Here is a 21584-nt window from a genome sequence, read left to right as displayed (position 1 = left end):
GAGTGCTGTGAGATAAGATGAGCAGTTTGATCCATCTTCTCTCCTCCATTCATTTTTCCTCTTTCATTTCCCAATCAGTTTCTCTTACTTGTTGTGGTTTTGTGACTTCCTGTTTGCTGTTCTTCATCCAGTCTTCTCTCCATCACACCCTCATCTTCAAGCCTCACATGTCTTGAATTGTTCTTGAAGGATGCATTGCCTCAGACACTTAACTCTTCCATCAATTTCAGCTCCAACTTCAAAATGAAGATACACTTTGGAAGCTCTTTGAGTGCATTTTTCTTATGTTTCTGCATCATGGTAATGATGGTAATGATACTAGCATGCGATAGTTAAAGCGGCACATGTGGCACGTTAATGTATGGATATAAATACAGATGTATAGAGTGGGTCATTTGCGGATAGCCATGAGTAGTGAGGCTGTAGGAAATTTGGGTCCTATTTCTTGGCTTGTCCATCTGTTTCTGGGAAGATTTAAACATTGGTGGCAGAGTGGAGCACCGTGGCCTGACAGATGTATACAGAGCCCTTCTTCCACTGTCAACACAACTGAGTGGTTCCTGTTTATATGAGCCCCAGAGATGGATGGAGTGACTGGGCAGGGAAAAATATATGATGAGCGAGCTCAGTTCATGTGCAAGAACCTGCCGTGTCTCAAAAAAAGTAGTTCTTTGCCAAGTACATGTAGCCAGTGGTGCTTTTTTTGGTGTTGTTTATAATTTTTGGCAGTTGGATGATTTCACGGTTGTTCTGTAATTTATCTATATGCTTGTGTACGGTATATGCTTCATTTCTTTCAGATTTTAATGTTACTTGAATATTTGACTTTCGATTTCTTTTGGCTGGTAATATTGTTAGTAGGCTGGAAAAGGTGATTAATTCAATGTGATCACAAGCCAAGAACCACATTTTGGGATTATTTATAAGCAGCTGACATGCAAGAATGGCAAATCAAGCGTGTCAGGTAAAGACTGTAGACTTAATTAACAAGATATTTGATATCCAATTCCAGGTCATGAAAATCCCCATCTGACTCATATCAAATAGTCATCTAATTAGCAAAAGGCTTTGAATGCATACTACTGCTAATGAACTCCAGAAACCGCAAAGAATGGTTTATTAGAAGTGAGATTTTAAATGTTGGAACATGTGGCTACATCAAACCAAAACTTTCTCTTTGAAAAGATTATATTGGGCGGAATACAAGACCAGATTCATTTCTAACCAAAAAGGGGAAATGGTAGTCCTGTGTGGCTAATAGGATTTAAGTCATGACACTAAACGGACAAGTGTTTGAAATTTCAATTTGTATTATAGCTAGATTTTCTTAACTCTTTGCCTTTCATATCTAATGTGCATCCTAACAGAATGTCTGATCGACTGTCAAGCGAAACGTTATTTTAACAGCTGCATTGCTGTTTATTTTAATGAAGCCTACTGTGATGGCTACAGTCTGCTTATTCCCTCTCTGTCTCTCTTTTAGCCTGGTTAAAGGCCCGAAGTTTCTATTTGTGTCTCCCTAACTCACCCCCCCACCCCCACCCCCCGCCCCCTCCATCTCTTTGTGAAAGGCCGTTTTGTGTTGCAGTGAGCGGAAAGGAAGTTGCTGGCTTTGTGATGGGATCTCTGTGAAGATACTGTTTACTCTGTGACCCAGTAAAAAATCTGCCTGTTAGTGTTGAGCAAATACTTAGGCTCGGTGTCTCAGCAGAGAGTTTGTATTATAAGGCTGTTATTTCAGCTTTCCCCCGCAGTCACAGTTATGCCACGCGGATCAAAATCCGGTATCCAAATGAATGAAATGTACTGTACGCTTCCCAGTAGACGAGTAGTTCAAACTTCTTTTTCCTCTTGAAGTTAATTTATTCTGTGAGAGGTGTGAGGGGGGAAATGCATTTACATGTGTATACTTTATGTCTAGCCAGAAAGGGATGTTTTTAATTCCTTGTCATGTCTGAATGGTTAGACTTGTATACACCTGCACTAGGTTTGAAAAGGCCAGAAACGGAAAACAATACACAAATGTTTGAGCGGGAAAGGAACGTTTGTGTGCAGCAGCTCACAAGATATTCTTTCTACTAAAACATGTTTCAATCCTGAAACGATTTACCTGTTTGTTCAGACAAAACACAAAGCAAATTTTAGAGGCAGCACTATTGCATACACAGTCAGCTGAGAGACCTGTTTCGGCACGAATGCAACTTACTTTTTGTGCGGCTGAAATTTGCTTTCTGTCTGAATATGCTTTGAGCGTGACACGTTGATACCTACTTTACTGCATGTTCCCACACATAATACTGGTATTTTAACTGAAGATACCCAACATTACGTCCACCGGTTCTAGCATTCACGTTCGTCATTTCTGTCGTATGACAATGTGTAATATATTATTCCCAAATGTATATTTAGGTCAAGTTAAGTCAAGTCAGATTTATTTGTAAAGCCTAGTCTTATTCATAGTGTCTCAAAAGGCTTCACAATGTGCCTTCCAAACCCAGCCCAAACTATCTAAAAGGCATTAAGACAATAAGACATATTATGATATGATGATGTAGCCAGTGATGATCAAGTGTTGAGCATGAACACATAGTGTGTTTGTTTTTCACGTATAGCCATGTGAGTGCTTTCTGTCACACACTCTTATTCACACAGGATTCACAGTTGACCCCTGAACTTGAGAGGTCTCCTTCCCTGAAGAGGTTAAATCTGAGCCAAAGAAAGACTCAGTTACTCGTCTGTTTTCTTTCCTTCTCTTCTGACCGTCCCGTTTCCCATTTTATCTTCCCTGATCTTTATGCTCCCTTTTCCTCGATCCATGTCCAATACGTTCTGCTCACTTATTTTTAATTGTCCCTGTTCTCCCTGTGTCTCTTCCTTCTGCAGTGTTGGCAGACAACCTTAAGTCCAACCCGGGGATAAAGTGGCAGTACTTCAGCTCAGAGGAGGGCATCTTCACCGTCTTCCCCGCCCACAAGTTCCACTGTAAAGGAAGCTACGAGCACCGCAGCAGGTCTCCAACAACCTCTCCTCTCTTCAAATCATTTGGTTTTGTTTTTTCTTTTTATGTCATTCAGATGAGTAAAGCGACATGATAATGAAGCTTCTGCCAACTTCCTGCCAGACATATCATCTGTCAGCAGGTATCACTCACTTAGACTCCTAGAACAGACTGGCTGAGGTTAAAGCCACAACTACTCATTCCTGCCTCTTCCTCTCCCTCTTCCCTCCTCCTCCTCCTCCTCTTCCTCCTCCTCCTCTGTCAGTTGCTGTGGGGAGGCCCAGAGGGCATGTCGATGGCATGCTGCCCCCACACACCCTGACACACATGCCCTTGGCAGGAATGTGGCTCTATACCACTAAAGCCCACTGGAATTTCACACCTTCAGTGTTGTGGGTTTCTTTTTTTTCTTTTCTTTTTTTTTCATGGCCGCGGCTGAAAGATGTCTCTTTCTCTCTTGTTTTTTTAAAATATATCTTTGTGTCTCTGTTGCCTTTCTTTTCCCCCAATCATTTCCATTGGACTTTTTTTTTTTCTTGCTGTTCGAGTCAGTGAGCTGGCATACGGCCATGAGAGAAATTACGTTGCCTGGCTTGCTTCAAGTGTGAATGAAGCTTTGTGAATACAGTGTTCCCCTTCTCCACCCTGTGTTACTGTCTCCTTGTCCAGCAGACCACACACACAGAGCCGCTGACCCCCCCCACCCCTCTGTACCCCACCATGCTGATAATACATGTACAAACAGTGACAGACACCAAACATAAAAATTTAAATAAGGGTTGAAAATAAAAATTCTTTAATAATCTTAATAATATTTTACTACCTCAACACTACGATTGTAGTTACCTCAGAATAATAGATTTAGACCTGTCATTATGCCGACTCCAGGCCGACGGTGAGCCACATATTCTGCTTTTTGGTTGTGTTGCCTTCAGAGGGTCATTCACTTTTTGTCACGAAAAGATAAGAGGTATCTGGGGTTTTTTTTATATTATCACAGTTTTCTATGTAACAATGAGCCTATAGGGAAATCTTATTTTATTGTTCAAAAACACATGGGCAGAAAGTGAAAAGTAAAATTCCCTTTTGAGCCTTGAAGACGTCCCATATAATTGCTGGAAGTGTAAGTGAGCAATGACAACGTGAAACGCAGTGGGCATTGAATCTCCACCTAAAATGACAGTAAAGGGAGGAGAACCTCTTGTGAAAAGTGTAGCAGAGTGCAGGCCAGACAGGGAAAGACAACTCAGACAAAAGTGATCAGGGGAAGAAGATGAGGAACGAGGAAAGAGAAGAAGAGGAAAAGACAAAGACGTTCTGTTTTGTCAGCAGATTCATGAGACAGTTGCAGAGTCACGTTGCTGCTTTCGGTAAACATTCATTCCAGCTTATAGAAGACTACGCTGTTTGTTTCCGTTGTTAATGCACTTAACTCTGTTTGTGTTTCCTGTTAATTTCAGCATTTTATTATCACTGCACACTGTCACAGTCTGTGTTAATATTATCTTCAGTTTGAGGATTGTGTCTATATTTCTTTCTACTCCAGTATCTGATCTGGACACCAACCTCCGTGTGTATACATGTGTGTATTCCTGCAGGCCTGTGTACGTGGCTGCAGTTCGCCCCCAGTCTAAACACATCGTGGTGATGGTCGACCATGGAGCGTCTGTTACGGACACCCAGCTTCAGATTGCCCGAGACTCTGCACTTGTCATCCTTAACGCCATAGATGAACACGACAAGGTTAGTGGAAGGAAATACACCTCATCATGCTTACCTTGCTTTATTTATTTCCTTCTTTATTTACGGCGCACCATATCTGCTGAAATGCTTTGGGAAACTTTCAACGACACCAGTGGTAACCCCACTGCCTTGTTCTCTCGTCATCACTACTCTCCAGATCTCCATTCTGTCAGTGGCGGAGACGGTTCGTTCCTGCTCTCTGGACCAGTGCTACAAGAGTCTGCTGTCTCCAGCCACCAGCGAGACCAAAAGGAAGATGAGCACCTTCATCTCCAACATCAAGGCTTCCGATGGCGCCACACAGCACGCGGCGGGCTTCCAGAAGGCGTTCCAGCTACTCCGAAACACCACCAGCCTCAGCAAGCAGGGCACCAGTAAGAGCCCTCCTAAAAGATATTGTTAAACCGTGGTTGATGGTGCATGTCGTGCGTGCTGGTACAGGTTTTATTGCCATTCACAGCTTTATCAACTCTCTTTGTCATCTCATTTGGTGTGAACTAATATGTGCGGTGTGTGCTCCTTCAGCGACAGACATGGTGATCATCTACCTGTCGTCCGGTATCACGTCTCGAGAATCGTCGGAGCAGGAGAAGAGAGCGACGCTCAGCGTGGTCAGAGAGGAGAACCGACACCTCAACAACTCGGTCATGATCCTCACCTACGCCCTCATGAACGGTAGGTCACTCCTATTTAAGAAAGAGGGTGGTTTTTCGATTGATGTTCACCTGGATTTGACGTCCACACCTTAAAAAATGGTTGTTTTCTGCTGCAAGACACGACTCACAACAGGTAACATTTTCTCCTGAGGCTGCTGATTTCATTTCTTGCTCTGCACATATCTAGAGCTTCGTTCCTCTTTGCCTCTGCTGGGAGCTGTTTGTGGTTGTTCGATATCCTTTCTCTCGGGTACAATGTGCTCCAGAGAAGACTGAAGGTTGTAGAGAGGTGCTCAGAAACCTCAAAGGCTTTTTGTTTCCATCGTGTGTGTGTGTGTGTGTGTGTGTGTGTGTGTGTGTGTGTGTGTGTGTGTGTGTGTGTGTGTGTGTGTGTGTGTGTGTGTGTGTGTGTGTGTGTTGGTGTGTGTGTGTGTGTGTGTGTGTGTTGGTGTGCCTGTGTGTTGGTGTGTATGCTTCCTTTTCCTCTTTCATTGTGCTTGTCCATGCATCTGCCTCCTCTAATTCCCACCTCCCTCTGCAACACACACACACACACACACACACACACACACACACACATGCACGTCTGCTGTGCATGCATTAGTCCACCATTAATACAAATAATTTTTGCATTGGAGAATGGAAATGAGGGACATCTAAGAGAGGAGAGAGTGAGACTTCAAAGGGCGTGCTGCTCACTGTGTGTGACTGACAGAGGACCTTGGCTGTTTTTAAAGAGCTCCATGATGAAAAGGATGCAGAAATCTGTCGCCCTCCGAGTTTATTAGCATTGCATATCCAAAAAAACATTTGTTTTGTTGCTAACGCCGTTGCACTCAGCTGAAAGGCCCACTGTGGGTTGTGTGCGTCTTAGTCCCTGCATCCCCTGCCAAATGTGAAGTGCTGATTGTTGAAGGAGATCGGTGGTCTCCTGGCAGGAGAATACAGAGTTGTTTGTGTGTACATTGATGAGGTGCCTGCCCCCCTCACCACAACAGTGTATGTTAGCCTGACTAAAATGCTGCCTTGTACCTTACAGTATGTTTTCTATTCGGTTCTCCTCCACATGTGGTCTACCTGCTTACTCTTTGCATTTAGAACATACCTGTGTCTTTCTATTGATGATATAGTGTAAATGCTCACCACCTTTTCACAGACCCCAAAATGATGTCTTCACTTTTGTTTTATCTGAAAAAAACAAAACATATTTAGTTCACAATCATATAAAACAGAAAAAAAGTAGCACACTTTCACGTTTGAAAAAGCTTGAGCCAGTTATTGGCGTATTTATCTGGATAAATGACTTCTGCCAACTTCTTCTTTCAGCACTTTTTGAGATTTTGATGAGTTGATCTGATTGTTGGACCCTTCATCAGAGATCTCCGAAGGCAGCAGGTTTCACTGTGATCAATTTCTCTTCAGTCCGGTTTGCTTAAAGGTAACCTGTGGAGGTTTTGACCAGCAGTGGGAAAGGCTACTCCCGCAGATATGAAAGTGAAAAGAAACCCGTGCTGTCAGCAACTTTCCCCTTTGTGTTCGTTTGACATTGCCACCCATGACGACACGGCACCCGTCAGTCGCCCACAGCATGATGATCAGCAGAGCAGAGCCTTGGCATTAGAAAGGGATTCTGCTGTAATCCAGTCAATGATTGGATACTGGCAAACATTCTATGCTCTATCCGTCCTAATAGGTTGTGGGATGCCAAATGTTCCAGGTGACAGCTGTAGGGGCCAGCCGTAGTCATCCGTTCTCCCCTAAATGACCTTATGAAGCTTGGAAAGTTAAAGTCTCCACCACATATTTTCTTTCAAGTGAGGAGGGATTTATTCCTGTTGTGATTTCTCAGCGTGACAGATGAGAGTTGGGTCTGGCAGATGCATGGGATTGTAGGAATAAAGCCTATAGAGACACAGGATGACAAGTCAGGGCCTGCGTGCGTGAAATATCTCTGCTGCTGACGTCATATCAATGTGGAAAATCCATGTGACAACGTGTAGTATGTGCCTTGATTAATGATCCCTTTTAATGCGAGCCTCTTGCTGCTTGACCATGTGAACTGCATGAGGTTAATTGTTCTCAAAAACACACCTCTCCTCTCAAAGATTCTCCATGAGTTCAGCCTGAGTGTGATTTCTCTTTCTCCAGCTCCTTGAAGGAATTGTTTTTTACAGCTAGAGGGGAAAGAGAACTGTGGGTTTCCTTTTATAACAGGAATTTGAGTCATGCGCTCTTTAGTGAAGAGCTGTTCCCTCTTTTTACCTCCCTGTCAACCACTCCCTCCTCTTTTCATTTGCACAATTACCCCATTCAATAGCCCTTTAGCTATGCCATCAGTTACGGATTTGCTCTCAATATCCCCGCTTGATTAAATCAAACAAATTCCGTCGTCGTCTCTCCCTCCCCATCCTGAACTCATTCTCTATCCCATTCCCTCCTTCCTCAGAGGGAGTAACGGGCCTGAAGGAGTTGGCCTTCCTCAGGGACCTCGCAGAGCAGAATTCGGTGAAGTACGGCGTCGACAGAACGGCAGACCGCTCCTCTTTGGTGTCGTCATCTGGATCAGCAGGAGCTTCGGTGATGCCGGTGGTGAAGGGAAGCATGATGGTGCTGAACCAGCTGAGCAACCTGGAGACAACAGTGGGCCGCTTCTACATCAACCTGCCCAACCGCATGATCGACCTGGCCCGCTTTAGCCTGCCCTACGCTGACCCCATGGGAGACGGTGAGTAGTCTGGACCCAGCTCGACCGTGATGAACTGATACTGAGCTTATGGCCAAATAACAGAGGTTCTTCTCCAGGACGAGTTGTACTGAGATGAATGAGAAGCAACGAAACATGAACCGATCAGTGGTATTGAACGCACGGCCTGATGATCAGACTGAATGTGTTACTGACATTAAGTTGGTAGCAGTTACTAGGGGCTGTTAACTCAACATTTGTCACGTCAGTCGAAGAAACACACAAAATTTAAGAGCCATACATGTGTAACTGTGTCAGTCTCATCCTGACTTGTTGCCATTTTTATGCAATTTGTACAATATTGTGCTAAACGTTTTAGGCACTTAAAGTAAAGTGAGAATGCTTTCAAAAATAAATAAAATTAATTAAATTTGTGTGATCACCCTTTGCCTTTAAAACAACACCACTTCTCTTCGGTACGTTTGTGCAGACTTTTGTTGAGATCAGGGCTCTGCGGAGGCCGTACCATCAAGAGAGTTTCGGGCTAGGTGTCTGTAGAATTAATTTTGGACCGATCATTCACCTCCATGATAGTATTATGTGATGGTGGATAAAAATCTAAACATCTAAAGTGCCTAAAACATTTGCATATTACATTTTTACTGCTCTGGCAGCAGAAGATGATGTTGGTATTCTTAATCCAAAACTATGGTTGGCATGGTGTCTTTTCGGGAGCTGTCATCACATATGCGGGAGGCGATTCTAAAGTCTGCAACCAAGCTAATAAACACTTTTACTCGACTGAGTTTGACTGAACTACACAGATATAAATGACATTAACCCTATAAAATAAAATGGTTAACACAAGATGAGTTTGTATAATCAATGTGAGCTATTGAATGAACTAAAGTTAGATTCTTCTTCTCCAGGATTTATTATGACTGTGAGCCGGCCGTGTTACTTTGGTAACCTGCTGCTGGGCGTGGTCGGGGTGGATGTGAACCTGGCCTACATCTTAGAGGATGTCACCTACTACCAAGACTCACTGGCTTCATACACCTTCCTCATCGACAACAAAGGTCAGTCGCATGAAAACGGAAAGTGGTTGTAACCATCTCCATTGTTGTTGGGCTCCTGACTCTCCCACACACGCACGCTCGCTCGCTCGCTCGTCATCACAGAAGAATTGGCAGGATTATCTACCGCCGCCATTTTTTTTTTTTTTTTTCAACTTGTGGTCAGCAGCACTAACAGCAGGTGTTAGTAGATGTATTAGCAAGCAAAGCTTTAAATTGTTACAGCCTGTTCTCTACAAAAAAGTTTTCTCCAGGTTATACAAACAGCAGAATAAATCAAAGTCACTCATTGCCTGTTGCTGAGATTGCCTAAGCCAGTAACCAAACAAACATCAGTGCAGACTACAGCTCCGACAGACTCCAGTGGTATCAATCTTCATTAGTCACGGACTTGCAGAAACAACAACATAGTTGGAAAAGAACGCATTTTGGCGTTCTTGTTTCACATACAAGGGGAATTACACTTTATTTTGTCCTTCTCAACTTCCTCCACATCCATTATCCCTTATTAGACTTAATTGACGTCTTCTTGGTAGCACTGGCACTTCTTTGGCATTTCATTCTCGGTTGAGCCATGCCTCAGCGCGTTGCCACAGTGCAGGGCGGTAGTGCTCATGTCCGGTCTGGGTTTGTCTTGGCCCCAGCTGAGGGGGTCTTGACAGAACCGCCGGTGCTGTACACTGGTGCTCTGTGGGCCTGTAGACAAGTGTCATTAATGGACAGATAGTTGTAGGAAAAAAAAAGAAAAAAGGTGACACTGCTCTTGGTGACATTGTCTTTCTGCCAGGTTGACGGGATAGCTGCAGCAAACTAAAATGAAAACTAGAAATAAAGCTGTAACTTTTTTGAAAGCTGTGAACTAGATTTTTTTAATGCATTTGCAGCTAACACACCTACACTTTTATACGTTTAATAGCAGTTGTTTTTAATCCAGAAGTGTAAAGGGAGAGCCAATGCAGAACTATTCTCCAGCTCCAGCCTGTTGTTCAGAAACATGATCCAAATTTCAGTTGCAGTATTTCTGTCTTTCCTGAACGCACTCTGCATCTGCTGCTGCCAACACACAGGTGAAAATGTACGGTGTCATAAGGAGGAATGTCAGGAATGTGAAGGGCAGAGTTTGTGGAGTGCTCGCAGGGCGTCTGATTTTCACACCTTTGTGGATAAATGTGCCTCTCACCTTGTATTTTCTACCTTTTTAAATGCCACCCCTTTTGAAAACTGTAAAATAAATAACCCTAACTAACTTGAAATGTTACGCAGGGGACACATTTTTACTGGAAACTAAAACTGCAATAACCAGGCTTGATTTGTAAATGGTTTGGAGCCTGAGAGGCTGAACTGTGGTGATTAAATGCAAGAAGGAGGAAGAAATAAAAAAGAAAAAAAAAAAATGCTAAAGCTGAAGGGAATGGCGGGAGAAGTTTCCGAGGAGCTTAGAGGAAGGCTAAGGTGAAGATTAAGGACAGGCGGGAGACGTTTAGAGGTGAGGTAAAGTGTGGTAGAGGAAAGTCATAAAACATTCAGAATAAATGACATGTACTCTCCTGGATGGTTGGAGTGTGTTCATCATCAGAATTTTTCAGAATTAAAGTTAATTATTGCGAGTGAATTTTTGCAGCTGCGCGAGTTTTGTTCCTCTGCTGCACTCATTCAATGAGTCTCTTTTTTTTTCCTTTAAAATGTTTATTATTGTAATAAATATGCCATCAAATTATAGCTTATTACTGCACCGTGCTTATTAGTGCAGCAACTTGGGGAACACTGACAAATGACTACCATTAAAGTTATTAGCTGGCATTTAAATTGGCTGCTGCCAATTAGAGTTTACGTAAATATAATTAGGTAAATATGCCGCTGACAAGTGGCTTCTGAGGCTAAAAATAGTGGATGAGTATTAGACATATTTTTGCATTTAGTTGATCTTATTCATTGACTTCATGAGACTGTATGTGCATTAAACAAGCTGCTACCTGAACAGAATTACGTAGAGATTTATGTATGACAAGCACTGCAGTCAGCTGTATTCATTAAGAACAGAGATGCCTTATACAGCAGATTAAGAGTGTGATTCACCACACCTGCTGCTACTTTGTTGAATACACACACACTCTTTTTCACTAGACAAACACAGTGTATTAGAACTGTGTAAAAAAAAAAAAAAAAATTTTGTTTGTTGACTCCCTTCAAAACAGATGGGCTTTTTATCCAGTTTTTCTCGAGGGCTTTTTGGCTCCCAAAATGATTCCTGCTGCTGTTAGGAGCTGTGTTTATCACAGCACTACCCTCCTCAGCACTGTGTTGGAGCTCCATTAGAACAGGTTAAATGTTGTTGTTTTTTTTACTCAGTGAAATTTTAGATTTTGGAGATTAAAACAGAGCATTGTCCACTTTGATTTATGCTGTGACATTGTAGCATCAACAGCTTTATATTATTAGATTCAAATATCAAGTGTTGCAATGGTCATGGCCTATACATTGACATGCCTAACTAACACTTACTATGCTTTTTCAGTGCAGTTCTATTTGATCTCCTTGCACCTATTGAAAAGATGTAGTTGTTGGTACTTAGGCCAGCTCTTAGTGTTGTCCCTCACTTGTAAGTCACTTTGCATAAAAGCATCTGCCAAGTGAGAAAATGTAATGTAATAATGTAATGTGTATACTGCCTAAAGTAAATTTCTTTGCGATTTTGATCCATCTACCACCCACAGCTGGTTTTTGGGAGAGCCGACAAATGTCTAAATTTATCAGGTGTGACAAACAACTAAAAGTTTGTAATTCCACACTCCAAAATAGAAATAAGCAGGAGATTTTTCCTCCCTTTGAAATGTTTCAAACTGCATTCAGAAAGTCTTCAGACCCCTTCAAATTTTTATTTTTTACATTTTGTTATGTTGCTGGTTCACAACAGTTTGTTGTTTTCATGAATTATGAGGACCCAGTTTTTCTTTTACTGGCATGTTTTTGTTTCTGTCTCAGTATGCGTGAGCGGTATTTAACGATGCTGCTGGTGCGAACTTGTTTGATTTCCCAGGTTACACCCTGATGCACCCATCGCTGACACGGCCTTACCTGATGACAGAGCCTCCCCTGCACACTGACATTATCCACTACGAGAATATCCCAGGATTCCCTGCTGTCCGACAGAACATCCTCAGGTAGGAAATTATCACTGAATTAAAGCTATTGATACAAAGATAATATATTTCATGACTGATACATGCTGTGTGTTTCTTGCAGCCTCCCCCTGGGCAGTCAGGTCATCGCTGTTCCAGTCAACTCCTCTCTGTCCTGGCACACCAACCGGCTCAGGGACAACAGCAAAGAGGCATACAATGTCAGCTACGCCTGGAAACTGGTACGTGATGGTGTAGACAGCTGAGACAACATTTAGTTTCACTGTCTCAACATTTTGCCTTCAGCCCAGATTGGACCACAGACTCTTTCCTCTGTATTTTCTGCTCGCAAAAACGCACACACACACACACACATAAGAAAACTTGCATACATTTAAAAGCTATTTGCAATAAGAAGTCCTTACATACAGTAGTACACGCAACATCATCTTGTTCTTATAGCAAGAACATGCCTGCAGAGGAGTCAAACAAATGATGCAGTAGGATACAGTATTTTCTTGCCAGAGAGTAATTATAAATTGACACATGTGAAGATGGAAATTATAAACTGGCAGTTGCTTATTTTTTTCTTAATTTGTCCCAAAAGGATCATATCTGTGAAGCAGAACCAGCACTTGCACACTCAATACCAGAAACAAATGATCATCTTTGGCTTAGGGCCAGTAAGGCTTTATCATGCTGGGACCATAACTCACTCATATACTTTCTCTCCAACTCTTCCATTTCTGTCCATAGCTCTTTGTTATTACTGTACCGCTGTCTAAAAGTGGTATAGAGATTTATATTCCCAGCCTTTGTGTCTCCACCAAACCCCCCCCGCGCCACCTTAAATTAGTTGGTGTAATAAAGACCAAGTGCTCCCACACCCAGAAACTGTCTATCCCTCCGATCTGCTTTTCCTCTCAGGGCTTGAAGTGTCGTGTTTTAGGAACAAATGGCATCAGGACAGCAATAACATCACGCCATATTGACTCTTTTTGCTTTCTGACATTTAAACTTTTGGCAGGAGCAGAAATATCACACTTAATTCAGGCATTTCACTTTTAGCCTTTTTTAAAAAGCTTTTGACATTTTGTTTCTTTTTTTTTCCCACACAGGCGAGTTCAAACGCGTCACCTTTGCCATGAGTTTGGCAGCTGTCTCGGTTTTTTAAAATGAACTTTCCAGAGCCAGTAAAATAGTAAATTGACTGAGAGAGCATCAATCCAAAAGAGTTTGTTGTTTCCCCACACCATTCTGTCCTTTTGTCGGCCTGATGATATCAGGTCATTCATTTATGAGTAGTTAATATTGTTCATTCTTGTGATTGTGACCAGAATTAAGATTTGAAGCTAAGGCCATTTTCCCCTGTTTCCTGTTCAGGGACCAGAAGCTCCCAGATCTTTCTGAAAGCTGTTTACTGTTTGTTTGACAGTTTGCATGATTTAATAACAACGTCTCAGAATTCAGCAGCAGACTGGTGCTGCATGGTTTATTTAGAATCAGTCGGGTGAAAGCAGTTGTTAAACTGGACACATTTATCTCCTCTGGAAGACGCCTGCAGCCTATAAAACACCAGCTCTGATGTCTGACACTAAACACTGAAAAAAAAGAAGAGAAGACACATAGGGATGGAGAGTGTGTGTAATGTCACGGTCTCCCTGGCGTCTAGTTTGGACAAAATATGTTGGAGTGGATCCTATAAATTACATTAACAGCCTGTATTTTATTCGTAGGCTCGCCATGGTCACGGAGCATGTTCTTGGGGTGAAAGTTGTTTTTTATCATGAAAATGAACATACTTAAAGTCAGGGAAGGTAAATCTCCTCCTGTCCTGTCTTGTCCTCTAGGTTCAGGACACGTCGTTCATCCTGTGCATTGTGTACGTGCAGCCTGAGATCCCAGTAAAGCAGCTGAAGAACCTGAACACAGCTCCCAGTTCAAAGCTGCTCTACCACCGTTTAGACCTGCTGGGTCAACCCAGTTCCTGTCTGCACTTCAAACAGCTTGCCACTGTCGGTAAGAAAAGCACCAGATCCAGAGATCTGGACTAATGTACAATAACTTCAACTAATAACTTTGTTTACAAACTTTTTTTTTTTCCCCGTAGCCAGCTTTAAAACATTGATTCAATTGAACACCTCTCACTGTCTCTCTTTCCCAGAGTCCCCCACAGTGATGTTGGCAGCTGGTAGCTTCTCCTCTCCCTATGAGCACCTCAGTCAGCCAGAAACAAAGCGTATGGTGGAGCACTACACCGCCTACCTGAGTGATAACACCCGGCTCATAGCCAACCCAGGCCTCAAGGTACACAAGCACCCAAGCCTGGAAACTTACATTTGAGTCGTGACGAAAACCAGCCTGGCAGCGCACACACTCAAACGCAAGAATTAATGTTGTTTACCTGACAAACATATGGCACACAGCCAGCCCAGCGGTCAGGTTACAGGCATGTACACAAATATTCCCGCATGCAAATATGTACAAACACTATTAAGCACAATTTATTTGCCCCAAGACAGTTTTTTTTTATGTATGAGTTCTTTTAATGCACCTTTTACTTCTGTTTCTTGCACCATCTGACAAGCATATCTAGATTTTTTTAGGCTGCTTAAAATTCACAAATTTTAAATGAAGTCCTGCATCTTTAAGTCAGGGATAAACCCCCACGTGGTTTTGGCAGTCTGTGTGCATTCCGGTCCTGGGGGGAGTAGGGGGTTAGAGTTTGAACTCTAAGCTTCAGTCCCAGCTCTGATTCCCAGGCTGGTCTTAAAGGCCCCCTCCAGTGACCTGATCACCTCTTTCAAACTTTGAAGCTTCTATGAAAATGGTACTGAGACGTGATTTTTCAGGGTGTTTTTCAGGGCTTTAGGACTTATCAAGTCCAAATTTATTCCTGAATACTGGTTGCCTAAGGCTTGCTATTTGTGATTTCTTGATCAGAATGATCTTATATCTTACAATGCAGTACAATAAGTTCAAGTTTAGATGCAGCATCATTGTGCCTGTTTGAAAACAGGATGAACTTTTTTCTCATGTTGTTTGTGGTTTGACCGGAAGCCAGAAAGTTTCCCAGAGTTTTAGCAGACTTACATCTCAAGCTAACCCGAGATTAAATCTCTTACTTCTCTCCTCCTCCCTCCTTACCTCTTCCTCCCCCCCTTATCTCCTCTCACCTTTCTTTCTACCCTCAACGCCTCTCTCCTCCCTCTGTCTGCCTCCATCCCTCCATCCCCGCTCCTCTGCAGTCCTCTGTCAGGAACGAGGTTATGGCGACCAGTCACGTCACGGATGAGTGGATGACACTAATGGAAATGAGTAGCCTCAACTGCTACATTGTGCGCCGTTACATAGCAACCCCCAGTGGGGTGCTCCGGATTTACCCAGGATCGCTGATGGACAAAGCCTTCGACCCGACCCGCAGACAATGGTGAGGCTTACTTTGGAGGGTGTGAAGAGGGGGAGAAAAAGAGTGAAGGTGTGTGTGTGTGTGTGTGTGTGTGTGTTTGTGTTTGTGTTTGTGTGTGTGTGTGTGTGTGTGTGTGTGTGTGTGTGTGTGTGTGTGTGTGTGTGTGTGTTTTAGGGAAGCAAAAGGACTTATGAAAGAGTGTTGGGTAGGAAGGAGTTAAAGGGAATGAGTATGTGTCCAAACTGCAGGTGCATGTTTGTGCTTAATGATCTACTGCCTTTACTGAGTTCAATCCGGTTATGGTTCCTCATTAAACTGTTGAATTGTAAGGGGCTTTTATAGTTCAGCCTACAGTATAATACATTTTTCCAAAGTAGAGTAAATTGAAGTCAATTATGATCATCAATAAATGACAGTTTGTGTGCAGTCAAAACCAAAACTAATGCACCAGCAATGCTCGGATTTCCCCACAAAAAGTACAGTTCACATTCTCAAGTGTCTCGGGGTTGAATGAATGAAAACCTGTGAAGCATCTTAAAAAATAATCTCATTGACCTCTTGTTAGTCAGGGAAAGGGTATGAGATGGTTTTAACTATGTGAGATAACCCCATGCTTGTGTGATGTGTCGTGCAGGTACCAGCATGCTGTGGCTAACCCTGGCCTCATCACCTTCACGGGGCCATACCTGGATGTGGGCGGGGCGGGATACGTTGTCACAATCAGCCACACCATCCACGCCTCCAGGTATGTGTGCTTTCCCCACAATAAACTCCTCCGCTATCAAACTGTTTGACCGGTCTCTTCCTGAAGTATCTGTTTAATGGAAGTATACACTTAAGCATTTTCATGGTTGAATTTGGGTGATTTTTTTTTTTTACACTTAGGCAATAAAATGATCAGCTCTCCTTATAAGATAATTGCTCATCAACAGATTCATTGTTGTTATGAGCCCAGACATCATTGTGGGCAGTTAGGATCTCAGCCTGGAAATCAAATCAGCCAGATCTCACCATCTCTGAAGAGAGGAAATAATTTGAGGGAAACTAAAGGAGACCATTGACCAGTTTTGCTTCGGGGCTGTGTAGTGAGTGACATAATATTCTTCATCCGAATGGTCTGGGTTCAGTCACAGTTATCGTCAAGTATGTGCTCTTCCACAGTCCCCTCGAGCGAGTCATTGTATTCCTACCAACTGAAGGAAGAAGAGCCAAATAACAAATTGAGTGTCACACCACGTCCCTTCGGCCAGTTATAAAAGTTATAGTATAAGTTATAGCAGTGATGTTTTCTACACAGCCGGTGCGAATGGGAGGATTGAAAAAGTCTGTGACTGTCGCTGAGATTAACATGTTTATGTTTCTAGCTCAGTGACCTTAAAGTGCAACTCACCACAATGGCCAGCGTCACTGTTTGCATCCGCACAATAAGAACTGTTTACCATGGTCCATGCAAATGTTCAGTGTACACACAAACAGTCAGTATCAGCGTGTGATAAACCAGGATTAGTGTGCTGTTATGTGCTGGCTCAGTGAGCATACAATCACGCAGCCTGTAATCTGTAAACACAGATTTACAGACCGTGCAGGTGTATGTGTGTGGTGTGTATTTTGTGTTTGAGTTTAGGCGGGATTTTCATTCATGTTATCCTAAAGGTCTGCAGAGTAATGAGCCATAGACCAGCAGTGTAACTGACAATTACTTTCAGCATGCAGCTCACCACACAATCACAGCAAACAGTGTCACAGATTTTTTTATTTTTTTTTTATTTTTATTTTTTTTAATAATTTCTTCTTCTCTTTCTGTGTCTGTTACTTTTCTCTGGACGTCTTCTGCTCTGTCCTCTCTGCTCCTTCTCTCTCTCCAGCTCTCAGATGGCTCCTGGTTATGCAGTCGCAGTGATGGGCATCGACTTCACCCTTCGCTACTTCTATAAAGTCTTGCTCGACCTGCTGCCCATCTGCAACCAGGACAAAGGCAACAAGATCAGGTAAAAGAATGAATGGATGTGATGATCGGACGACCGTCTCTTCTTCTGTTCTCCTCGCTTCTTTTTGCGATATCATTGCTTCTTTTTCAATTTCTTCTTCTTGCTTTCCCCCTGATTGGCTTTTGGGGTGGCAACATTTCTGTTTTACTGAGCAAGAATTCAGCTTCCAGAGAGATCAAGAAGAAAAAAAGAGAGAGGGGGAAAAAGAGATAAGCTGATTATCACAGCATTCCTGCTGGAGATGTGGCGTTGCTGCTGCTCCAGTCCTACATACTTTCTCCAGCTTTAATGTCTCCCTTTTTAATTTTTTCTTCATCTTTTCTTTTCCACCCCCTCCACTTCCAGTCCCCTCTCTCTCTCTCTCTCTCCATTTCCTTCATATGCTCTCTCTGTTGGCGTTCTGAGGCCATATAAGACAGGATTAGCTCAAAGGGGGTGTGGGGCGGAGAGGAGCAATATTTGGCAGAATGTTTAAGAAACAGAGGGAAGCAGAATGGAGCTGTATTATACATATGATTTAAGATGAATTTAGCACTGGAAAAAAAAATTAAGGATCCAAACAAATAATCGACATATATTCTTTGAATTGATCCAAACTGTTCTTCTGCTGTTAACCCTTAAAGAATTAAGAATCACATTTACATTTGTGTGTGTATATTACAGGTGCTTCATAATGGAGGACCGAGGCTACTTAGTAGCACACCCCACTCTCATTGACCCCAAAGGTCATGCCCCTGCAGAGCAACAGCACATCACACACAAGGTAAAGCACCCAGAGACAAATACACAGATGTAACACAACCACACACAGTGTATCAGTCACATCAGATATAAATAAACCATTCAACGTTTCTTTCATTCTAAACATGTCCTTTACCGATGGCCAAACATTAGAAACTGTCGCCTTCTTAATATTTCATTCCTCAATTTGTCCTTCTGTTTTCCTGATGGCAGGAGCCTCTGGTGGCTAACGACATCCTTAACCATCCCAATTTTGTCAAGAAGAACCTGTGCAACAGCTTCAGCGACCGCACCGTGCAGCGCTTCTACAAGTTCAACACCAGCATCGTGGTAAGTCAGAGACGCACAGAGAGACTGGATGTATGGATGGCAACACAGGAGACATAGACACACACAGGCTCCTCACTCCTCAAGGCCTTTGTAAGCAATATGTTAATATTTGATAGTATAACACTGCTTCCTAGTGGTGACCATTGGTGTCGCAACCATGAATTATTCCTACACTATTAAAACTGCAGTGTAGTGTGCAGTGTGTAGTTAAGGAGTCTGAGAGTATGCTGTATATCCCAATTTAAAAGGTGCACCTTTATTGTTTTTCAGCACGTCTTCATTTCCCACTTTTAGGTTAACAGCTTTAGTATAATGTCACAAATTCGAATCTGAGTTTGTCTAAATACCTCATGTTGCTTACTGGTTACTTTACCAATGTCTTGTTCATTTTTATGCTCATAGATTGTTTTGTTCCTAGATAGATCCTTGTCTTTTGAATTTTTGGTGAACTGGATTTTAAATAGGATTATAAAGTACTATAAACTTCCAGTTACCCCGTGGGATGATGTGTTGATCTCTCTCTCTCTCTCTCTCTCTCTCTACTCCAGGGGGACCTCACCAATCTGGTCCATGGCAGCCACTGTTCAAAATACCGTCTGACCAGAATCCCTGGTACCAACGCCTTCGCTGGTATCGTCAACGAGACGTGTGACTCCCTGGCGTTCTGCGCCTGCAGCACCGTGGACCGGCTCTGCCTTAACTGCCACAGGTCTCTGCTTTACCCACCCACCAATGAGGGATTTACTGTTAGATGATGGCACTTGGGAAATATTAAAGAACAAGTCTGATTTCTGCACGTTTGTTAAGTAAAGCTCCAGATATGATAGTATACTGCAGCTGCAGAGTCATCACAGATTGTGTGAATTGTATTTACAGTCACATCATGCAACCAAACAGAAACTCTGCTAATGAAGCGTTACATACAGTATGTGGACAGAGCTCATGGTTTTTTTCTCCTTCAGGATGGAGCAGAATGAGTGTGAGTGTCCATGTGAGTGCCCCCTAGAGGTGAACGAGTGCACAGGCAACCTCACCAACGCTGAAAACAGGTCCGTACTGAACCGCATAGACACTACATTTATATCCGCTAATATTGCTTTGCTCATGAGTTATGCTTAATGATGTAATAGGGAGAAAAAAAAATAAAAGGTAATTTGGAGCAGGCAGCATAGAAAAGTGTTCACCTTTCAGATGATGCCTGTGGACTGTAGCAGTAATGTAGCCCTGAGGTGTAGTCACATCCACATTGTCTCTTAAGTGCTTGAAGTGTGTCTAGCTGACTTCCAAAAAGCAGGGCATATAATAACAGAGGCCAATGGAAACCAACAGTTTTAAATACTAGGATTTACATTCTATTAAAATCTTTGTTATTCGTGTTAATATTACTATTTTGTTTGATTTGTTTGAAACCCCTTCACTGGGGATATTGATTAAGACTACAAAGAGTTAGCATGCTTGGTGTGAATGTTGGAGCATACCAGGTTATGATGAGTTGCAGTTCTCTATTACTTATGTCTTCAATGTAAACAAGCTTTCTATCAGTAATATTCAGCACTAATAACCGGGTTTCAGTGAAAACGTAGTCTGTAGTCTCTGTACCTGACTGTCTTGAAATGCGTCCCTTTCATATTCCTGTCATTATGAATTTAATTGTGGACACTTGCATGCTTCAAACATCTTAGGAGCTCTGTAAATGTTTGTTGGTGTTTCCCTTTCTCTCTCTCTCTCTCTCTTCTCTCTCTCTCTCTCTCTCTCTCTCTCTCGTTTTATCTGTCTGTCTTTTCCTCTACTGTTTTTGCCACTCTGTCTATCATGCTGTTTGCCTCTCACATCTCCCGCTCTCTCTCTCTTGTTTTACCCACCTCCGTTCATCAACCATCAGCAGCCTTTGACAGCTCGTCAATGTTTCAAATGCCAATTCATCTTTTATTTCAGGAAGACGTGCAATTATCGTTTTTCACTGTCTATTTTGTGTCGAGCAGCATTGATGTTTGTCCTTTTTAGAGCTGATTTGCATACATTGACATGCCAAAGATGTTACTTTGCATGTTTATGCTTGGATTTTCTTTTTATGTCAGTTTTACTGTGTTTGCTTTTGTTGAGTGTAATCGTGTTTCATGCTAGGATTTGGAAGGATTTAGTTGGCTGAATGTTTTGACCAAGAACATGTGCTGTACCTCCACCTTTCGGCATTTTCACCTTGTGTGTGTTATGATTGTGTCTTTGTGTTATACAGGAACCCCAGCTGTGAGGTGCATCAGGAGCCAGTCAGTCTGAATGTGATTGATCCCAGTCTGCATGATACCCTGCCCCAGTGCATCAACACGCGCTGTAGCCAGAGATACACCAGCAGGTACACACACACACACACACACACTAAACCACACACATTCACATTATATACCAACACATTCTTACAGAGCCGTATGCCTGCAGACACATACAATGGAGACACATAAATCTACCATTTATATTACTTGTAAAGCATAGTGCCACCCAGTGGCAATAAATGGGAAGTGTAGATTCGCGTTGATGTTGACATTGGATTCCCAGACACTTGACTTTGTCACTCTGCATGATACACACCAGTGTTTTGGGAGCGAGAAAAAGAGAGGCTAAAGCAATTTTAATGAAACTACTAGTAGGTTTTGTGAATATTTATCAGTGATACAGTGCTGACTTCCTGTCTAAGTTTGTCAAAATAAATACATAAAAAATGTAGAGAAAGTATTCCTAAATCTATAGGTCAAGAACCACTTGGCCCATCTTTAAAAAATTTCTTCAAGTGTTAGCTGTTCATGAGTATTATTTTCATGTCTTTTATTCTGCGCCCTGTTTCAG

At 42.5% G+C, this 21584-nt stretch overlaps 1 protein-coding gene across 1 annotated transcript in view; it reads left to right on the top strand.

Annotated features, from left to right (window-relative positions):
* Positions 1-21584, top strand: part of cachd1 (cache domain containing 1) — an 81580-nt gene that overhangs the window by 49948 nt on the left and 10048 nt on the right. Inside the window, exons 5-22 of the mRNA XM_022738330.1 lie at positions 2884-3010; positions 4597-4741; positions 4899-5115; positions 5267-5416; positions 7844-8122; positions 9010-9159; positions 12194-12317; positions 12400-12517; positions 14126-14294; positions 14440-14582; positions 15524-15705; positions 16319-16429; positions 17550-17672; positions 18336-18435; positions 18627-18743; positions 19292-19452; positions 19706-19792; positions 20980-21096. Of these exons, the coding sequence (XP_022594051.1) occupies positions 2884-3010; positions 4597-4741; positions 4899-5115; positions 5267-5416; positions 7844-8122; positions 9010-9159; positions 12194-12317; positions 12400-12517; positions 14126-14294; positions 14440-14582; positions 15524-15705; positions 16319-16429; positions 17550-17672; positions 18336-18435; positions 18627-18743; positions 19292-19452; positions 19706-19792; positions 20980-21096 (2620 nt within the window). The remainder of the gene's footprint in view (positions 1-2883; positions 3011-4596; positions 4742-4898; positions 5116-5266; positions 5417-7843; positions 8123-9009; positions 9160-12193; positions 12318-12399; positions 12518-14125; positions 14295-14439; positions 14583-15523; positions 15706-16318; positions 16430-17549; positions 17673-18335; positions 18436-18626; positions 18744-19291; positions 19453-19705; positions 19793-20979; positions 21097-21584) is intronic.

This window comes from Seriola dumerili, unplaced genomic scaffold (genome assembly GCF_002260705.1).
Source record: "Seriola dumerili isolate Sdu_G_001 unplaced genomic scaffold, Sdu_1.0 BDQW01000002.1, whole genome shotgun sequence".
Taxonomy (NCBI): domain Eukaryota; kingdom Metazoa; phylum Chordata; class Actinopteri; order Carangiformes; family Carangidae; genus Seriola; species Seriola dumerili.
The sequence above is the reverse complement of the archived record's forward strand: the minus strand, read 5'-3'. Positions and strand labels throughout refer to the sequence as shown.